Below are 21,665 nucleotides of genomic sequence, written 5' to 3' on the forward strand. Positions count from 1 at the left end.
AGACCTCTTGCAAACCCTATCCTTTTGTTATTTTTGAAAAGCTTCTTTAGTTTAGTAAGACTTTCGGAGTGTAAGGCCCCTTGAGGACACAGCAAATCACATCATACCGCTGGTGCTTATCCACACGTAGAGACCCTACTAACCAGAACATTGGAGTCATCCTAACTGATCCTTCATGCGAATCTTCAGCAGTTAGAGACTTTATTCAAGAGAGGATAAGATGCCTTTAGGTATTTTATTCTGTGTATGATGGTGTACAAAATACACGTCAACAATTCCACATGCTGCTATGGCTGATCTATGATTGATAACTATTGAAGGAAGGTTGCTTCTCTGCCATTCGTCATGGTTGACCCTCTATTCTTGGGTAAATGATCCTGCTGATCACTTGAGACCAAAGAATTTGAACTGTTTTTCCCAGGAAATAAATATCTTTCACTTATTTAGCTTGCAGCCTTTACCTCTCTGTCCTCCTACAAATGTCCTAAGTATTTTCTGAAAATTTCTTTAGTCCCAGCTCTAAGTTCAGAATGTGGCTCCTATCTCTTTCATGAGCTTTAGTAAAATTCATCCACTTTGGTTTCAGCAACTTTGAGGGTTAGATGGTTCTTGAACTGTTCCATCACAGTGATATTTGTAATTTGTAATTTGTAATGTCTCCCTCTCATTTCTCAGCTCTCTATATGTGACTTCCAGATGTAAAAGTCCCTCAATGTAAGAGTCATTGTGGAAAGACACATTGCTGTCACTTCTGGCATAATTATAAATACATGACTGTGAACAAAGCTCCTATGAACATGGCTGCCTTGTGTTGATTGCACAAACACTGTTGTGGCAGGGAAACCTATGACTGTCTCAAATCCTTATGGGCTGCAAACACACATGCATTACTCTGTATTTGCATTAGGATCATGCTGTTCATAGTGTTAACAGCTTACTCTGATTTTTTGTTTGACTGAGACAAGCATGGCTATGATTTTGACCGTAATGACTGTTATTAAGCTTACGAAACTGTTTCCCATGTCTTGGATTCACTGCACCTGTCCTAGGACTGCTATGTACCCAACACCTATCTGCAATAGCATGCTGGGCTCAACCCTTGTGGGAGCCACATTTTAACTCACATGCTGAAATCTAACGAACATGATTATAATTAAACCTGCATCTGCACATAACACACACATTAGATAAAAATGGGCATGTGATAAGTGTGTTTGATAATCTTGCTTTCTTGGAGGCCCATGACAAGCTAGCTCCTATTATGTATGCGAAGGCCATATGTATGTTTATAGATGCATGTATAAGTAGTGTTTGATGACTCGACATTGCTCTAATAACATTTTCACTTCTAGATGCAGGCATGCGGACCAGCAAGGGAGCAATAGCTGGATGCAAGGCAAGCGGGGAGACTAAAAACGATGCAGGGTAGTGTTGTGATGTTTTCACACATCGCCCCATTGCAAATGGAGACCCCCTACTCTTTAGACGCTTCCAATCTTTTGGCTTTGTTTTTTGGGTCTTTTTCGTAGCAGTCTCGTCAGTCTCTTTGCTTTGCAAGTGTTTGGAGGTCATATTGATTAAGTTTGCTTTTTGTTTGAGCAAATTTGGTTAAGTCTAGGACTCGTTTCGTCAATTTTAGGGTTTCTTCCTTTAGTCCTAGATTTTAGGGGTTTCTGTTAGGGTTTTGGAAAAACTGAACTTAGAACTAGAATCAGGACCTTTCACGGAACCTCCCAGTAAAATTTGAGTGAATTCCGAGCGCTTACTATTTTTAGTAAGTTTCACTGCCTCCCGGATTGGTCTAATTTTGCCAAAAATCAAACTTACTATTTTTAGTAATTTCTATTTTAGTTAAGTTTCTACTTTTAGTAAGTGCTTTTCTGACCTATTTTGCCCAAACCTTGACATTTTGAAACACTTACTATTTGGGAAAATCTATTTTTGGCAAGATCTTCACAGGAAAACACTGAAAGTTGAATATCTCTGAAGACGTTGAAGACTGAACGTTCTTGAAGACCATTTCTAAATCCAAAAGAGTCAGAAGGCAAACAAGTTGGATCAAAAAAAATGGTTAAGTTTGGAACTCCAATTCCAGAAGAGGAAAGCATGCAAAATCATCCAAGTCTGGATATTCACATCAATCCACCAATGTCATCCTGATCCGAAAAGGGCCTGAAATTTGACTAAGTCTAAAAATTTGAAAGATCTTCCAAAATCCAGAATTTGCATTATGATTCCTAGGGACCTGAAACCACTCTCAAACATCCTGACAATATTTATGAAATATAACTTAAAGTATAAGTGGCTTATACTTAAATGTTATATTTCATATATATACATGTCCTGAATTGGTAGAAAACATCAAATTCCTCCTTCATGGCCAAAATCCGCCCAAGCACTCAGCAGAGCGCCAAAACAGAGGTCTCATGGAGGATTCACAAATTGATGAATTCCTACTCCACAGCAAAATTCCGCCCCAGCCCAAGGATAGGCGCCAAAATGGATGTCTCATGGACGATTCACAAATTGACAAAATTCCTCCTCCAGTGCAAAATTCCACCCAACACTTAGGCGGGGGGCTGAAGTAAAGAGGTCAAGGAGGGAAGGAAAAGTTGCGAATTCCTTCCTCAGGTGAAATTGCGCCCAAGCCATGATCAAGGCGCCAAACAAGAGAGATGAAACAAAATGAAAGAACAATGAAACCATGACCCAAGAAAAATAGCGCCCAAGCACAGGATGGGGCGCCAAATCCATGAAGGCATGGAAGAATGCTCAAACTCATGAATTCCTCCTCCATGGAGAATTTGCACCCAAGGGTTCATTAAGGCGCCAAAAAACATAAGGCATGGAAGATGGAGAAAATTCAAGATTCCAGGGAATGGAGGGATCAGCGCCTTGGCCAAGGAAAGGATGTTGAAATGGCTAAGTCAGAAAAAAAAAATCAAGGATGAAATGATGAATTCCACCATGAAGAGTGAATTCCACGCCTAAGTTGGAAAACTGAAAATTTCTCTGAGGCGTGCGAAAATCCAAGTATCAAGAAGGACATGGGAAGGATGAATTTCCTCTATCAAAGTCAAAATTCCAAGCCCAATTAGGAAGTTGAAAATTTTCTAAGGCATGGAAATAATGAAATTCCTTCACCAAGCTGAATTCCACATTCCACGCCTAAGTTTGAGAGTTCGGGATGGAAATTTCCGCAAAGGAGAATTTCGAGGCTCAAGGAGGAATGGAAATGCAGGAAATCCCCTCGGGAATAATTTTGAAAAATCCTATTTTTAGACACCAAATCACATCCAAATTTCAAAAGTTTTACAGATTTGGAATCATGAGAGAATTCTCTCTCCTGGACCCGAGTCCTAAATTTTAGGAAAGTTCCTAAAAAATAGGAGATGGTGGAAAATCATAAAAAAATATCATCCAAAGCAAGGAAAGTTCGAGAAACTTCAAGAAAATTCTTCAGGGATTAGGTTCTTCTCTCCTGAAGTTTTTTCTCTCCAAGGTTTTCTCGCCAAGTGGCAGTCGAGTCAATGCACACTGAATTAATGAAGCAGCTCTTTGCATGCAGCCGTCACATTTATGGCATTATGGCAGATTCTTTCTGCATGCAGCCATCACGTTCAAGAGATGATGGTGCATTTATGGCATCATGGGCAATTTTTGCATGAGGGTACATTCATTGCATAGTGGGCACTTTTTGAATGTAATGATTAATTAATGCTTTATGGGTGCCAAATCTGGCAGGATTGTAATTAATTGTATATGGGCATGATGGGTTATTAATTGGAGATTCCCACCTTGTTGCATCTTGAGTGGAGAATCTTTTAGGGAAAACCTTAATTAGGGTTTGCATGTAATCATGGCCTGAGGCCTATATAAAGGGGTGACCCCCCTCATTTGTAAAGGAGGGAGCTTTGTATGAAATTGTTGCGATAAGTTTTGAGATAATAACAATGAAACATTGTTCTCTGATGGTGTCCACTTCAGTTATTTTTTTTAAGCTTGCATGGTTTCACCTTCCTCACTTAGACTAGAAGTAGTATAGTGCTTTGATTTCAATGGAGAATGTAATGGTGTTTGATGAATTTTCATGGTTCATACTTTTTGCATATTGTTGATTGTAAGTTGCAGTGTAAAGTTAGCCTGAACCCCCTAAATTTGTGCTAAGTTCAATTGTAGATGGTCGTTTGGATTGCGTCATTTTTGGGTATTCAAATGTAGTTTCTCGATTTGAAAATCCTCTAGCATCCCCAGAAGACTCCACCAGTTCTTGCGGAGTTGTAGTTGATCTTGGCGAAGCAGAGCTTGGTTTATTTGGAATTTGTCCACCAAAGCACTATTCATTGTTATCACTGCCCTTAGGAGTAGATTTAGATCCTTCTAAACCCTTTCCCTTTTACTTTCAGTTCATTTTAGTCCGTTCGAAGCAGCAGCATCGCAAAATTGTCATATCCGATGATGGAGTTCCAGCCACAACAAAGAAGTGAAAGAATGATGCAAACGTAAGGCCCCTTGGATTACCAGCAATCACATCAACCAACTGAGTCACGTCCGTAGCATAAAGGAACATTGGAGTCGATTGTTTGAACTTCTTGCAATCTTAGCATGCAATCGTATTTTGATCAAGAGAGAGTGAAGTGACCGTTAGGCAGTTTTATTTTGTGCTCGACGTAGTCATAAAAAATACGTCAACAGGTAGCTCAAGCCGGACTGGTCATTCAGGCAATGACGAGTCACCCTTCATTACTTGTGCATTTTATTTTCATAGCACCTATAAATGTATCATGTGTTTTTCATGTGCATTATAGCGGTTAGTTGCACGGCTTGTGTGAGACATTATTTATTTATATTGTCAATAAAGACTACTTTTTCTTGTCATAAATATTTGCACTCTCTCCTGTATCATATGCATCTGTATGAATGCAATCTGCAATCTGATAATGTAATTCTTTTAGACTCCTGTTGGGCATTTGGAGTGCAAAATAGCAAAAGTAATATGTATCTTTGTTCCATTTGTAAAACAAGCATAACTTAACCTATTTTTAAGCTAGAAGCGAAAAAATAGGTAACAGTTCCACATCAGCATGTCTAGATGCAATGTACCTGACTCACCCGTGATGGCACAAACTTCGAAGTACCTACCCTTATTATCTATTGGTTATGCCAAAGTGTCGAAATCATTTCATTGGCCAAATTGAGTTTGTTGTAACAAACACTAATTAGGATTTTCATTGTAAGATCTCAGCCATTGATCTTAAATTGATTTGAGTCATTGAATTGTATTGAGAGCAATATAAAAGGGTCAAATCTCTCATTTGTAAAGGTTAATAGGTAACAAATAGTAAATAGCAGTAGGAAAAGAATAGGAGATAGATTAAAAGTTAGGGTAGATTAGGAGAAGGAAGAATTGTTGTTATGACTTGTAAATGAGATACTCTTTTCATTGAAGTTGTGGTGAAATTTGTTATTTCAACAAGCCTCATGGTTCTACTTCTCATTTTGTTTTCATGTTGATTAGTTTGAATAGAGGAATTTGTTGAATGCATTTATGCGGAATCCGTTTAGTCCATACCACTAGCCTCTTGGTGATTGTAATTGTGCCTTGCATGGTCAACTGGAGTGATATGAGCTTAAATTCAAATTGTTATGCGTCCATTGTTTATGCATTAACTTCAATGGTGAGCAATGTTTGATGGTAATGACTTGAACATCTTTGAAATGTCCTTAGAAGATTGCACTGAGCTTGTGTCAAATTGTTCAAGTTGATGGTGAGACCTTGCCCAGTAGATTCCATCTAATCATTCACCTATCTTCTTGCATTCTTAAGATTAGAATAGACTCTCTTGACCCTTCATCTTTTGCCATTTTTTCAAACTCAAGTTAGTTTAGGATCAAAAGAGCATCATGAGATTGCAACATCAGATGATCAAGTTCCAGCGATTCAAGAATTCAACAATTCAACGTAAGTCCCTTTGTGATACCAGCAATCACATCAACCAACTGTGCTTATCCACAAGTCAAGACCTAACATACCAAAACCTTGGAGTTGTCTCAAGTGATCCTTAAGCCAATCTTCAGCATTTGAGAAGCTTTGTTCAAGAGAGGATAAGATACTTTTGGGTATTTTATTTTGTGTTTGCATATGCGTAAAAAACACATCAACAAGTTCATCTTTGCCAATTGGTGACAAGTAGTGTTATGTTAGTATCTTGCTAAATGCAACCATTTCATCCATTTACTTTTTTTGTTTCCTCTTAAGAAAAAATAAATTAATATCCTTTTTAATGCGTAGAAATTAGACCCATAGAATCTTAAACCCCTGAAGCAAACAGCTCTTTGTAGAAGCGCATAATGCATTTCTAATCTTAACTCATCCTCAATCAATTCTCCATTAAGATTAATATCCGAAATCTCCTCCCTGGTAGACTTGACTCTTAAAAAGTTTAAGCAAAATTTTGAACTTTTATCCCCCAATTTCAACCAATTCAATCTAGATCTGACTTTAGCACCTTTTGCTTTATGCACATTATCATATCTTATTTTGTGTTCAAGACCAGCCACCTTCATCCTACAACCAGGGATTACAACAATCAACTTGCACCTCCTCTTCAGATTTAAAATGGCTCACCTGAAAACCCCTAACAAGGGAAGCTCTCTTCCCGGCAAAATCTTTCCCCATTATCCACATTGCCACACACAAAAATTCTGAACAAAGTTAACAGCAACACACCAATTTAAAATACAAAATCTATACTTATCATCGACAATACAAATATTCCACAAACATTGAATACCAGAAACACGAGAACTACTCCTAATAGAAAGACATTTAGTCTGAAAAACACTTGAAAAGAAGATTGAGATTGCAGATCAGAGCGAGCAAGAGAAAAGGAACAATCAATAGGGTGATGATCAGATAATACAACAAGGGTAATATTCACCACCTTTCTATTAGAATAAAGAAGGAAATTAAGAAAACCTTTGTCAGAATCAAACCCATCCACCCTTCAGAACACCCTCGTGTTCCCTTTTTGCATATTAGACCAAGTAAACCACACTCCTTTGCTATCTTCTTTACAACCACTTGTTGATACATTTTCACACATCGCCCCATTGCAAATGGGGACCCTCACTTTTTTGCCCATAGGTTGGTTGTTGTAGCTTAGTCATCTAGCTTGGCAGTAGTTTCTTTAGTCTTTAACCTCTTGCTTGTGAGGGGATGCAATGCCCTGCCGTCGGGATGTGTTCACATCGGGCAGCCTATCCGCAGTCAAGTCTCCCTTTGGATTGATTTGGGGTCCACTCAGCTCTAAGTGCTTAAGTGATAGGTGAGAGTCAAGTGATAGGTAGGAGCCAAGGTCTGCATTAAATAAGGCTTTGAGGTGCAACCATCAGCTCAGGTCAAAGTATGAGTCTTAAGTGTGATGAGCAGTCAAGCAGGCAGATGGATATCTTCAAGTTAGAACATAGAAGCAAAGAAAGATCAGGGAGAGATGATCAAACTAATGGGATGAAGTGCTTGATGAAGATCAATCAAGGTCTAAGAGGTGATGAAAGAGGGAGAAACACCAAGTTAACCCTATGAACAAGTCATTTTACACTTGGTGAAAGCAGTGAAGTGGTCGACTCAAAGTGGAAGTAAGGAAATTTTCCTTGACTCTCTCAAACCCCATGGCCAAGGTAGAGTTCTTCCTTCACTCCTTCAAATCCCCGGCCTAAGGTGATTTTTTCCCTAACTTGCTAAGATCCACGGCTTGTGGAGTTTAAAAGATTGAAGAATTTGAAGGCAATGATGAATAATGTTATCTCAATGCTTTGTTGAGTGATGATGAAATTGCTGAGGTGGAATCCAGTCATCATTGAACACACTCAAGTTGTGCCACATCAGCATGTCCAAGTTATCTCTGGTTAAGTAAAAAGTAGTTTCATGAAGGATTTGTCTATCAAAGCATCATTCATTATTATCACTGTCCTTAGGAGTTGTGAGTCAGCATGGATTCTCTAAACCCTTTCTCTTTTATCCTTTTTTTTATTTAAGTTCAAGTTAGAAGAAAAGCATCACAAGATTGATAATTCCGATATTCAAGTTCCAACAAAGTTCAAGCAAAAGATAAGTCCCCTTGGATTACCAACAATCACATCAACCATTGAGTCTATCCCCATATAAAGTCAAGACTGGACTATAGGAGCTTTGGAGTCACCTTGTTTGATCACGAAGTTTAGCATTTGAGGAGATTTTGTTCAAGAGAGGATAGAATACTCGATATTTTATTCTGTGTAGTAGGATGTCAAAAAACACACATCAACACAACTTATCATGCTTCCTCATTCAAACCCTATTGTGACTGAATACTAAAAATGAATATATATGTGGTGACATCAATAGGGAGGGGATAGACAAGCATCCCACTAGGTAGACCACCCCATGATGGGTGTCCAATGTGCCTACCACTTGGGGCCAAGGGGTATGATATATCTGCTCTTGGGTTTAGTGTGAGGATTGCTTCGGGCCAACTATCATGCTCCCGCATTCAAACCTATTGTGATGAATATAGAGGTGACATGACTTATCTAATGAATTATGATGATAATTATACTCATATGTGTGATTAATAACCCTAATAGAAATAATTGATCTCGTAGAATTATATTTCAGATATTTTAATTTAACATGGTTGCAGGATCTCAACCAGATTTATCTTGATAAAGATGTTTTATTGGTAAAGGTAGGATCCCTAACTATATTACATTTCTTATTTTAATGGAATTTGCGATTTTAGGGCAATCCCAAAAGGGCAACATTACAATTAGCCCTTTTTTGTACTCAGTTAGGGCATAGATAAAACAAAACCCAAACTCTTGACCATTCACAAACAATATTACCCAAACACCTCTAAAACACAAAGAAAAACCATTACCAATTACCCATCCTGCCAACTACTTATTCATCAAAACAATAGTGCCTCTTTCACTTTAAAGTGATCAGAAGCAAAGGAGATAGAATCAAGAAAAATAAATTTGAAAGAACAATCCAATGAGAATTCAATTGATTTAACTTCTTGCAGAAACAAAACATCTACGTCTTAATGGATTTACAAAAGGGTCTAATGGAGAATCTTCTTTATAGGCCTACGCCCCTCTTATTGCAACCATCAAACAATAAGGACTTACTACATGAGGAGGGGAGGTGAGGCCTTTCCTCTACTTAGATTTCAAAACTAGGGGGAAGCTTTACCCACCTTATAGAACCATCAGTAGCACACGCAAGGGTTGGATTCATAAGGAATCTCATCTTCATATATCATCAGATTAGACTCTTCACAACCTATATCATCAACAAAACAATTAGGTCTTTAAGCAAGATGTTAATCGCAACACTTACCAGTAACTAGTCAAATTAGGGGCACTTTGGCTAAGGCCCACTCTGGAAGGATTGGGAGAACTTTTCCTTTTTATAGATTCATCTATCAAAAAATTCAAAACTAATCTTGAACCAGAATCATTCATTGGGATTCCAGCATTATTATTATTGGACTCAAATAAAACCATAGCCCCACTAACAGCTTTACAACTATCCCGACCTTTGCCACTAACATCAATCGAAACAATAGCTGAAGAACCAGTCTTGTTTTTATTGTTTTCAACCTCTTTATTAACATTGTCTGCTTTTCTAATAGAGTTTTCTTGCTTTGAAGGCTAGGGCAGTTTAATCTAATATGCCCAATCTTTTTAACAAAACAAATAGGAACAGGAAACACCCAGCCCAATTATTTTACAATATTATCAAGACACTCCTTGGATATATTCAGTGAAATAAGCACCCTTGCATTCATATGAGGCAGAGATGATTTGGCATCTTCTATCTTCAACAACTTACTTCAAGAGCTTGAGAAGTTGGGGTAGAAGAAACCAAATGTTTGTGGGAATAGCACAAACCAATCCATCAAGGGGAGGAATAAAAGGTAACCTTTTCAAGTTGCATAACAGGATCCCATGGAAGTGCTCAAATTTTGATTTACCGACGTTCCAAAAAACAATTGCAACAACCCTCTTCTGCATTCCATTATTTTTTAAACAAATGACAGGCAATCCCTTTTTATCATTATACACAAATTCACATACACTCCATGTTTCTTACCCCAAACAAACAAGACCTAGTCATCAAAAAATTAGTGTGATGCCATAAAATCCTTGTTGAAGCAAACAATAAAGACACCAACATTCTTAAGTCTTTGCTCTTCATTTTCAATGGTACTAATTATTTCAACATTTGACATGATTTTCAAAGTAGACACAGGGAGATTACTGTATCCATCACTTCCTTGCCAACCTCTTCCATCTTCAACAAAAATAGCCCCTTCTAGAAAAACAGCACACTCATCAAATACCAAAGCATTCTTGTAAAATTTCCCTACAATACAACATTTACCATTAGGGCCTACACCAGCCCCCAAACCTTCTCCAAGAATTGCAGTGGCAGCAGGAAAGTACCACAGCCTCCATATTTGACCTCCCTTTAGAAGGAAATTAACTCAATCAAGTGCATGACCAAGCCAAGTAAAATAGAACACGTCCAAAAACACCACTATGTACCAAAGCAAACAAGGAAACATTACAAGGAAGAAGAAATCGCTAGCTATGGAGGTGACTTTTCACCTTCCCTAGCACGAGCTATCTCCTCCTCCTCCTTTCCCCTAAACAAAAAGTCACCTCAACTAACAATTGCAAAAATGCCTACTAGAGATGATAAGCATCTATAAAACAAACCAAACTTGGTTTTCCCTCAAGATGCCTTCAACTCATAGTCATTTGGAGCCCCACTCCACGTTACCTACAATTGTCCTCATTGAGCATGTGCCAAGTCAAGGTCCCTATAGACAAAACCTTCCTCTTTGCCTTATCACCCTTGTTCATATGGTCAAGAAGCACTCAAGGGATTAATGTTTTGGTCAACCAACAAATATAGCTAATTGGATCAATTTCTTTTGCTTCTAAAACAACTTTTTCATGCTCCCCTTTTGAACCTTCGAGTAGACATTTGGGGTTGTTTCCCCTTAACCTTTTGCTCTCATATATGTGGCGGCTACAAAAAGTGCATAAGGGATGATTCAAAAGCTTAGAAGCCTCATTAAACTACTGACGTGAGAAAAATAGATAACAAGAGACTAAAAGTAGTCAAAGACACTGTCACTACAACCTTCTAAACCAAGGAGGACTTGAGTATTAAAGATACTCACATGTACTAAAAAATCCCACAAAAATTAAATATCTAAATACTTAGAGAGATACTAATGTTTATCTAAGTTCTTGTTTTTGAACGAGACTTGCTCAATCTACCCATAAAGGAGTCATGATCTCAACCAAATCAAAGAGTTCTAGAAAGGATTCTATAATGCCTTAGGTGCAGTTTCCCAGAGCATTTTCTGCATCCTTGTGAAAAGGTCAAAACTAAACTAGTTAAGTAAGATAAATGTCAATATGGACAAGCTCCACATACAATTCTATCAATGATTTGCCTTAGACTATTGACTTCAATAAAACTGATTGAAATCCCATAGATTTTAATGGTATTGTCAAAATATTTTAAGTCATTCTTTGCAACAATTCCCACCAATGTCTTCAGCATAAGGGTGATATAAAACCTATGTTACAGGGATAGATAGTGATAAATAGAAAGATATAACATGTTACAAAGATCACTAAATTTAAAAGAACGGACTATAAAGGGGAAAGAGAAAACGTGAAAAACAACAAAACTTCATAATTTAATCCCTATTATCCATGTCATACCCATCCTTGATCATCATATTTTTTCCTAATCAATGAATATAACATAAATGTAGCAATTAAATTATTGTCAATTAATGGATATTTATTTATTAATTGGAAAAGGGTCACCTCCCTTTGAATGGCGGTGACTCTTCCTGGAGTCGCCAGTCCCCCCTTACTCATATAAAGCATCGTGGGGGATAGATATATGGATATTAATCAATCAGCATTGAAGGGGAGAACTCTTCAGCATCTCCTCAGCATTTGAAATTTATCAGACCTACGTGGTATGGGTTTACAACTATATTAATTCAGGCTATAATAAAGAACTTCCTTAATCTGCAATGATGATGCTTGGTGTCAATATTGTGCAATATAATATTTTAAATAAAGGTTATGTGGCTTATAATATTAGTATTTAGATATATTTAATATATAGTATTAGGCTGTTCACAACTTAACATAATATAATTTAATCCTGTTAATATAATATAATGCTATTAAAATCATGCTATTAATTTAATATAATATAATACTAATAGTGTAATATTGCATAATGACAGTTTAATAATGCATTTCTATCACTAACTGTTCATATGATGATTAAGTAAATTATATGATGGAGTTTGTAATACCTTCCAATCTCACCATCCAATTATGGAGGGAGAATACAAGGAAGCGAGAGCACTAAGATCCAGCAGGTATGCCAACCCCGAGTATGGGCCAAGTTGATGAGGTCCTTGGTGCTCTTGGGCTTGTTGGAGAGAGATAGACTCGAGGCGCCTTGTGTGATTCTCCTTGAGCTCCATAATGGGAACTGGTGTAGGGAGAGAAAGGGTTGTTGAATCCTTCATATAACTATGCAATATATAAGAATGCTGAATATATAATCTATCAAGACATAATGGAAATGTTGACTAATCTGTTGTGCAGGCTCCAGACCAAGCTTAGTTGACAATAGTGTCACTCTATTGTAATCGCTATGCACAAAAATTGAGATTCTAGGTCAGAATATAAGAGGGTTCCATTAGGGGACATTACAATCCATCAAATTAAAGAGATGGAAACTAAATGTGCATCATGAAAGCTATAAAATCTCATAGGGAATGGCACTGAAACTGTTTGCAATGTTCGCACCAAAAAGAGGTAGCATACTAACACACCAACTAAAGGACTTGAATTGAATTCAAGGCAAAGAATGAGCAATTCCATTATTGAGAAGAAAACGATAGATACAAAAGACTAAAGAGAGATTAGTTGAATATTAACCAACCAAGCAACCACTTGCAAACTAATATATTGATAACAATAATAATGTTTGTTGGTTGAAAATTTTGTACACTTGGGGAAATATACAAAATTGTGGTTTCAACCACAGCACACGAGTAAAAACTCTCCTAATTAAGGGAAGGCTCCCCCTATCTAACTACAACTTGGAAAATAAAATGGGATGGGACAGCAGTCTTTCTTCTTTCTTCAAGAAAGACAATATCATTTTCTCTTCACAGAAAAGGATAGCGATTGAATATGAACAACAGTAACTACTTTCAAGTGAAATGAGAGAAAGGAAATGAAGTTTCCTGAAAGCGCAAAGACTTCCGTCACTTCCTTCGGGACAGGACAGCAATATCAAGTTCAAAGACTTTACTATTGGAAGTCCTATCTACCTTTTGCTATACTAAATTTTACAACGAATAAAAGATAACAGCTCAAAGACTGAAATAATCTATTCTTTTAACACAAAGACAAGAACTAATGCAAGCTCAAAGACTTGATGCTATTTCTTATCAAACAGTAATTTTTCCTCAAGAATAGACGCAAGCTCAAAGACTTGCTGCTCCTTCAAGAGGGTTTCCTATTTTAATTAATCTTCTCTACTTGCAGCTCAAAGACTTCAAATCAGATTGGACTAAGCTCCTTTAGAAACACTTTGCATAGAAGAAATAAAAAGATTCAAACTCAAACATGTAGTTCAAAGACTCAAAACTTGAGTAATCCTTCTTTATTATTCTTCCAAAACTTTCAATCCACATACATAAGCTCAAAGACTTCTTGCTGTAAATTTGGCAGAGTTTTTGCTTGCTTTCCAAAAGATATATTTACAATGGACCTCTCAAGTATTTATAGAAGAGGAGCCTTGAGAAAAAGGTGGGAGGATCCTAACTAACTTGAGAGATTCTCTCAACCACCAAGACTCCTTCAATAAATAACTGAGACTTCATTAATTAACTAAGAGTTACTCTAACTAACTAAGACTTATTCCAACTACAGTCCTAATCGGACATAACTTGTAGTTGCCTTACATGTAATTACAAAAGTACAAGTAATGTGTAACTTGTATTTTACAAAAATTACTTTTACATGTAACTTGTCAAAACGAAATTACAACTAAAGATTACAAAAGAGAGAAAATTCAACTAAGTGTTGAAAAACACTTAAGTTGCCTTTTGTGAAGACATGAATCCTTGAAATTTCCTAATGCTCACTTGTAGTTCCTCGGGATTCGGTTCATGGGTGTTCTTAGCAACAACCATAGTCTTCACAATAGTGTCGTGACAACGGAGGAGGGCAGAATTGTCTTTATCCAGGATAGACTGGATCTCATGCAGAAAGGCTTGGTGTTTCATCAATGTTTGAATTGAAGATGCCGAGAATTGTTCACTCCTCCATTCATTATGAATCCTCATCTGTAAATCAGCAAGAACTTCTTCTTCTGGAATCAGCTCTCCATCCTGACTTACTATATTGCAAGAGGCCCTTTCACAATGTGAGACAATACCTTGATAGACTTCATCCCGGAATCTCCTTGCATCACTGATCTCCTCAATGAGGGATTTAAGAACAAGGGTTTTGTTTTCCATAAGTTCCTCAAATTCCAAGTACATGACCCTGGAAGAGATGATGGCGTGATCCTGCAAAATACTCAGCTGTTGTTGGGGCATAGTACGCCAGATTGCCAGACTTTTCTCAACACTTTCCAGATTCTTTTTGAAAGTGTTAGAAGTCTGATCCAATTTCTCCTCAATGGTTTCTAGCTTAGACATTATTTGAAAAGTGTCTTTTACCACTTGCATACATTGATCATGAAGCTGATCAATCCAGGAATCCAGTGCTCGTACTTTTTGAGCAGCCCTTTCCACTCCACGAATCGATTCTTGGGAACCGGAAGAACCTATGGAGTTACTCCCTTCAGCAGCAAGTTTTGTGATTTTATGGATGGCTGCCATGAGCTGTCGGTTTTCTTCTTCTAGCTTGTCTTTCTTTGCAAGAAGATCGTCACACCTTTGCACTAGTGAAGCAACAAAAAACTGAGCATCATGTTTAATGACCTCATGTGTTTGCTTGCCCAATTCTACCCTTGTAACCTTATAATCAGCAGCTGACATTTCATCAAGTGGTTTATCTGCAATAGGTTCCACAATTTCAGCTACTTTCATCTTGTTGCTATCAATAGTTACCCTAGAAATAGTCCTCGCCTTCTTAGCAACTTTGGATCTGGACTGTTTGAGTTGCTGGTAGTCAAAGGCATCCGGTGAGATCTCTTGCTTCTTTCTTTTCGGGGTGAAAGAACTAAGTCATGGAGGCAAAGTCATCAACTGACTTCCAGTAGTAGCTGTAGGCAAAGGAGAAGCAGTTTCTATTTGAATTACCGTGGTCACCCTGGGAGGAATATCTGTTTGAATAGCGACCACGGTTTGCTCAGTTACCAATGGGCATGAAGATTGCCTCATGAATTCTTCAAAACCAGAAGTGGAAGTATCAATTTCTGATAACTAAATGCAAGTGGGATTATCTTCAGGAACTTCCAACACACTTTCTCGTTGTTGATCAGGAGAAGGCTCGTATGCTGAAATGGGAACTGCATTCTGAGGAGACTCATCAATAAGCAAATCAGGAGGAGAAAGAGGCGTCTCAATGGAAACTGGAGGAATGACCTTGTGAGGCGTGTCTAAAACTGGAGACTTAGGCGCATCATCAGATTGCTGCCCCTCTTCTGGATTATCCAGATCAATCACCTGAACATGGAACCGTGATTTCTCCTTCCCACGAGTAGTTGTCTCCTCAGGCGGAAGCACTACTGCACGACTAACTCGTAACTTGATCCTTGTGCTTGAAGATGAAGCACCCTCCTTATTATCAATCTGAATCTCAGACTTCCGTCCAAGAGGCCCTGTAGAATCATCTTCTTTACCAACCTTGATTTTGATAAGTCTAACAGCATTACTTTTCAGCCATGCGTTAGTGTTGGCCAAGATAGGCTGAAATCTGTCAAGGATGGAGACGCACTCCTTGTGTGACCATTGGATCAAAGGAAGTGGAGCTTCCTCAACCCTTCGTGAAGTGTATTCAGGATCAAGTATATGCCCGTCATCGATCATCCCTCGTGGGATATCCGCCAAGTTCAAGTCAACAATTTGCTCAACAGTGAGCCTGCAATAATCCATCTTCAGAACTTCGGCTTCTGTGCGGAGATCTGCCCAGATGTCTTCAATGCGATGAACATGCACAAAGGATTTCTTGATCTTCTCCTTCATACCTCTATAATCAAAATCAGCTCTAGGTTTGAACCTCTTAAGCTTGATTTCCTGCAATTCAACCTCCATGGCCTTAGCCTTCACAAATGTGACAAGGGAGTATCGACCAATTTTCAATGGATTTGTGCTGGAGATCCCCATTCCAACCTTGTGTCTAGCAGACTGAAGAGTATGAACAGCCATAATCTGTCTTCCCAACTCCATAAGAATTATCTTATCGGTTGGGTATCTTGGAAGCATGTATGGCTGTCCATCATAGCACCCAATCCTCATGTAGGTGAAGGTGGGAAATTGCAGGAATAAACACCCATATTCAGACACCTTGACCCATGCCTCATCTGATACTCTTTTATTTCTGAGATCTCTATCAAACTGACACATGAAATATCCGAAGAATGCATCTTGGACTCTTCTAAAATGTAGCCTGCTAGGTTTCAATGGCAACTGGTCATAATATTCCCAAACTGGTATAAGCGAGCGATCACCCTTGGTAGAAAGACCTGGAAAGTGTCTAAGTGACGCTGCTAAATATACCAAATAAGAATTCATGAAGAAGGTCATAGTGGTAGGAACTGCTGCAAGTTGTTCGCACAAAGCATCGCTGATGATTTCACCCCATAAAATGTGATGCGACTGTCGTATGAACATGATGAATTGATACATCCATGGCTCAAAGACATTGGAGTGCTCAAGGCCCAACATTCTGCTGAGAAGAGTGATGGTGTCTCCTATCTCCCACTTGAAATCACAACGGTACAACTTTGCCCATCTTGAGAAGGAAGGACGTGGCTCTTGAATCCATCTATTGATGTGTCGCTTGCAATCTTTTTCCCTTTTCACATAATACTCTGCTGCACTTTCTTTGGTGATTTCCATATAAACAGGTGCAGGAGGTATTTTGAAGACCTTCTCGATTGTATCCGCATCAAGACGAATTATAGCTTCACCATCATCATTTTTGATGACTCTTGACTCTCTGTCAAAATGATGGGCGCATGCAAGGACAAACTCAGGTTCTAGGGCAGCTACTGGGAAAGAAGATGCATGGTGGATATGGCTATCCAACAGCCGCTGCAAGTTGTTATCCTGTGGATCTTCTACCCTGTGAATGAATTCTGCCATATCAACGTGCCCTATTTTTGTGTCCCTGATGCGATCCAATGGAGAAGATACCTGGGAAGGGGTAACCTCATTCTGGTATTTGTCATATTTGTATTTCATTTTCTTTGGAGTTGGCGATGCCGACAAATCTGACATTGATTGTGAACCTGGAATGTTGTGATGAAGACTTAAAAGAGTTAAGGCCACATCATAATCAGCTGCAAATATCATTCTTTCTTTTTCAAATGGGAAAAACTTTGATCTCTGAATTTCACGGTTTTGTGAGAGGAAGAGGGAAGATATGTAGAAATGGGAAAATCTTGACTTTGACCAATTTCGGATCTTGGGGGAATTTTCGCAAGTATACAAGTTGAAAAGTACATACATGCAATCGGGATTTTAAAACCCGAATACAAGTACACTTGTAAATTCGAAAATGGAGAAATGGATGAAAAATGGGATTTTGACTTGCGGGAAATGATGGGAATGGAAAGTACGGATATAGGGAACGTGAATGGATAGAAACGGGAATATCCGGGATAGTCATTTTCATGAAAATGGGAAGATCTTTTCAACATGTAATCCGGTTTTTAAAACCCGAATTTGCAAGAGAGGGGTATTTCACACTTTTCAAGCTTGGAATTTTAACCAAAAATGATTAAATTCCTTAACCGTAGGGGAAGAACAAGAATTTCCAGCGAACTTGTAATCGAGATTAAAAATCCCGAATACAAGTTTAAGATGGATTTTTAGGAAGAACAATGTGATTCAACAATTGCATTTCAAAGGGGAAGATTTCTTTCACGAAAACCAATTTTCAAGGGGAAGAACAACACATGCCAAAAATGCAACTAAAAACGAAAAATGAAGAAAATAATAAAATGAAGAGAAGAAGGGAAGGAGAACATGCCTTTCTTAGAAATGCAAAATGCTTCTCCAACAATGCAATACTTCTTGAGATGAAGAAGCAAAACCGGACTATCAAACCCTTATCACGTTTTTGTGAAAATGCCCCCAAATATGGCAGCAATCTTAAACTTGGAGGAGCAAAATGCCAATGAAAGTGTTCATTTCAAGTTTATTGGAGCAAAACGATTAAGGTATTTGCTGGAGCAATAACACCAAAGGTGAAGAGGCAATAACGCCAAAAGTTAAAAACGCAGCCAAAGGAAATCACGTTTTTGCAAAAAACGTGATATTCAATGCACCATCAATGAATCATCAAATGATGCGAAAATTCTCTCACCCTCCACGCCTTAGTAGGAAAGAGCAAAACGATTTAGGAATGTGCAAATTGTTAAAGATTTAACTCCTCAAAACGTGGCATTAAAGAAGAACGTGGTTGCTGATTTAGGGCAAAAACCAGCAAATGTATCCTCCAAATGGCGTGAGAGATGTCCAACAAAGCATGAAGATAGGATGCAAACCAAAACGCCTCCTTCATCCAACGATTTCTCCACAAATTTCGCCTTGAAATGGTCAAAAATCGTTTTTCCCTTGCATTTCGGGTTTTTGGGAGCAAAAGACAAGTTCGATTTGTTCAAAATGAAGCAAATCGGGTTTTGGATAGAAAACAACAAGTTCGATTTTTCACTTTTCCCTCTTTCATGCTAAAATCGGGTTTTAAAAGACAAATGACAAGTTTAATTTTTCACTTTTTCACTCATTAAGCCAAAATCGGGTTTTTTTGGACAAATGACAAGTTTAAAATTGTCAAAAATGCACTTTTATGCCAAAATCGGGTTTTAAAAGACAAACTGCAAGTTTAAAAATACTTGTAAGGGGGAAATAAAATCCCTACAACAAGTTAAAAACACTTGCACATATGTAATGGGGATTTAAAATCCCTATTACATGTGAAAATCATTAAAGTAGGGGCTTTTTGAACAAACTGCAAGTTTACTTGCAGTTGAGCCAAAAAACCCCTATTTTAACTAAAAATGACCAAAAAACAACAAAAAGATAAAAACATTAAAGGGGAAACTTAAAATAAATTACAAGTGACATATTTGAAATAAAAATGCACATGTAATTGATCAAAAATTCCCCTACAAAGACCACAACAATGAATATCATTAAAACTTGCAGTTTGAAGAAAATTCTCCACCTGCAGTCTGAGTTTTAAAACCCGAAATTGAAGGAAAGGCATAGCAAACGAACCCAGAATTGGACGAAATTCGAAACGTAGTTCGAGAATGGACTGAGGATCAAGCCAGTCCAAGGATTAGTCGAAATTCTGCCTCGGGAAGCGTGCCATAGAGTAAAAATTTCAATTTTTTCATAAAAATTTCACTGTAGTGGTCCTTCATTTTTGAAAACAAAAATGAGGACAACAATGTTTCTACTATAGATTATTTTATAGTTATAGTGCATTCTATTCCAATACGATGCATTATGAATATTCTAAAAAATTGCACCCCAAATCCTACTTGCAAATTGGAAATGCTTTTGGTACAAGAGAATGCCTCACAAACCACCTCTTTCTGGCAATTTTACCCTTGTGGAATTATCCATTAGACATGCCCAACACACACACAAAATGAGAGAATTTGTAAGAATGAATCCCGTTATAGGGAAATGTCAAACGGGATGAGGTCAAGTAGTAAATTACTAAGGCTTTCATATTGGAAATCCATGTTGAAAGTGCCAAACAACATGTTAAATACTTATATATACAAACATTGAATATTGAAATGTACCAATCAAAGAAAAGAAATCCCATTATAGGGATATGCAACCATATGAAACAGCTTGTAAATTAATAAACAGCACAAACACCACTATGTAGAAAGGGAATTTTAATCGCACTTGTAGATATTAAACCTAACTGAAAATAATCAATTTATGCATAATTATAAAAGAAATTATTAGCACTAACCAGCTAATTCAAGGCAATATAATAGCATTCTAGACGTGTGCTTAGGGCTTTGTTTAGAATTCAAAACATTTTTGAATGTCGCTTTCCTTTTTTTACTTGTTTTTGAGTGATTTAAAAGTAGATAGTTCATCAAGGGCCATTCTACCTGGATACTCATACAACTGACTGACACTTTTTTATTTTTTATTTTTTTCAATGCTTCGAATCTCCTTCGAGACCCATAATTGTGGAAATCTCATATCATTTTAAAAACTTAGGAGATCATTTAGACACTTGGGAGTGGGTTTCATCCATCTCACGAAAGTCCTCTGATCATTTCCCCTAAATTTCAGTTAAAAGGATTTGGAGACCTATCGACCCACAATGACCCTTTCTCCATCCTAGCCCAGGTCTTCAAGTAAGCAAAACAATGAATTTCTTTACCATTTGCTTAAACAGAAAGAAACCATCCAATCAATCTAATTCTGTGAAACAATTCCCATTGACAGAAAAGAACTCGAGCTTGGTGCCATTTCTAATTTACTCACTTCTGATATGTAAAATGTGGCAGGAGTATTAACTGCAAATAGGACATGATTCTTACCAGAGGGAAGATGTGAGGGAGCAGGAACAAGGCCCATCGTGTGTTGTAACCACCATAACCTCGCAGAACAACATCAGCCTGTGAATCAAACATCATAAATACCGTGACCTTCGTTCGTTTGTTCATTCAAATGCAATTCGATGCAGAAGTTTACATTACCTTGCGAGAGTATCGTTGAACAAGGGATGCACCCCATCCTCCGTCTCCAAATGAGCGCGCTGTAATTGAATCACCAAACAATACAAACTGGGGCCTCATTGTCTCTATCTACTGATCTGGGTTGACTTATTAAAGACTAACTTGGCAGTGTTCAGTTGGAATTCGTTTGAAAGTATATTGCCCTTTCATAGGGAAAGAGGTCTGAGCATGCAATGTTGGTAAAAGTATCGTTAGTTTCTGCGGGCATGCAGCTATATTAAAACATTCTTTGAAATTAAGTAGCTTTTTAAATGTTGCACCTAAATGTTCGAATTCTTCCCAATATAATGATAGACGAGAGCCGTTCATAGTGGAGCGGGCGATCTTTGGGTTTAGACGGAGTTTCCGGATAAAAAATAAAAGTGTCACAAAGTGGCGAATATTTGTTGTATTTATTTGTAGTTGAAATAGGGGAAAGGACCCAGTAGTTGAGCATGTACCAATTGTTGTGAGGGTTGTTGATACCTTTTGTTCCAAAAATTGAACAAATAAAACCTATTGTTTGAAACAAAAAATATCAATTTTTGTTAGGAAATGTACCAACAGTTGTTAGGAAATGTACCAATAGTTGTTAAGAAATGTACTAATATTGTAAAAAGTA

General features: G+C 37.7%; 1 protein-coding gene across 3 annotated transcripts in view; it reads right to left on the reverse strand.

Annotated features, from left to right (window-relative positions):
* LOC131065504 (GDSL esterase/lipase At5g62930) overlaps positions 1-21,325 on the reverse strand; it is a 92,475-nt gene extending 71,150 nt beyond the window's left edge. Inside the window, exons 1-2 of one of the 3 annotated variants that reach the window (XM_058000004.2) lie at positions 21,026-21,325; positions 20,867-20,944 (exon numbers count right to left, since the gene is read on the reverse strand). In XM_058000004.2, the coding sequence (XP_057855987.2) occupies positions 20,867-20,944; positions 21,026-21,124 (177 nt within the window). In that variant the 5' untranslated portion in view covers positions 21,125-21,325. The remainder of the gene's footprint in view (positions 1-20,866; positions 20,945-21,025) is intronic. The other 2 variants (XM_058000003.2, XM_058000006.2) reach the window with 2 other exon arrangements.
* Positions 21,326-21,665: the final 340 nt, after the last annotated feature.

Source organism: Cryptomeria japonica, chromosome 4 (assembly GCF_030272615.1).
Source record: "Cryptomeria japonica chromosome 4, Sugi_1.0, whole genome shotgun sequence".
NCBI lineage: Eukaryota > Viridiplantae > Streptophyta > Pinopsida > Cupressales > Cupressaceae > Cryptomeria > Cryptomeria japonica.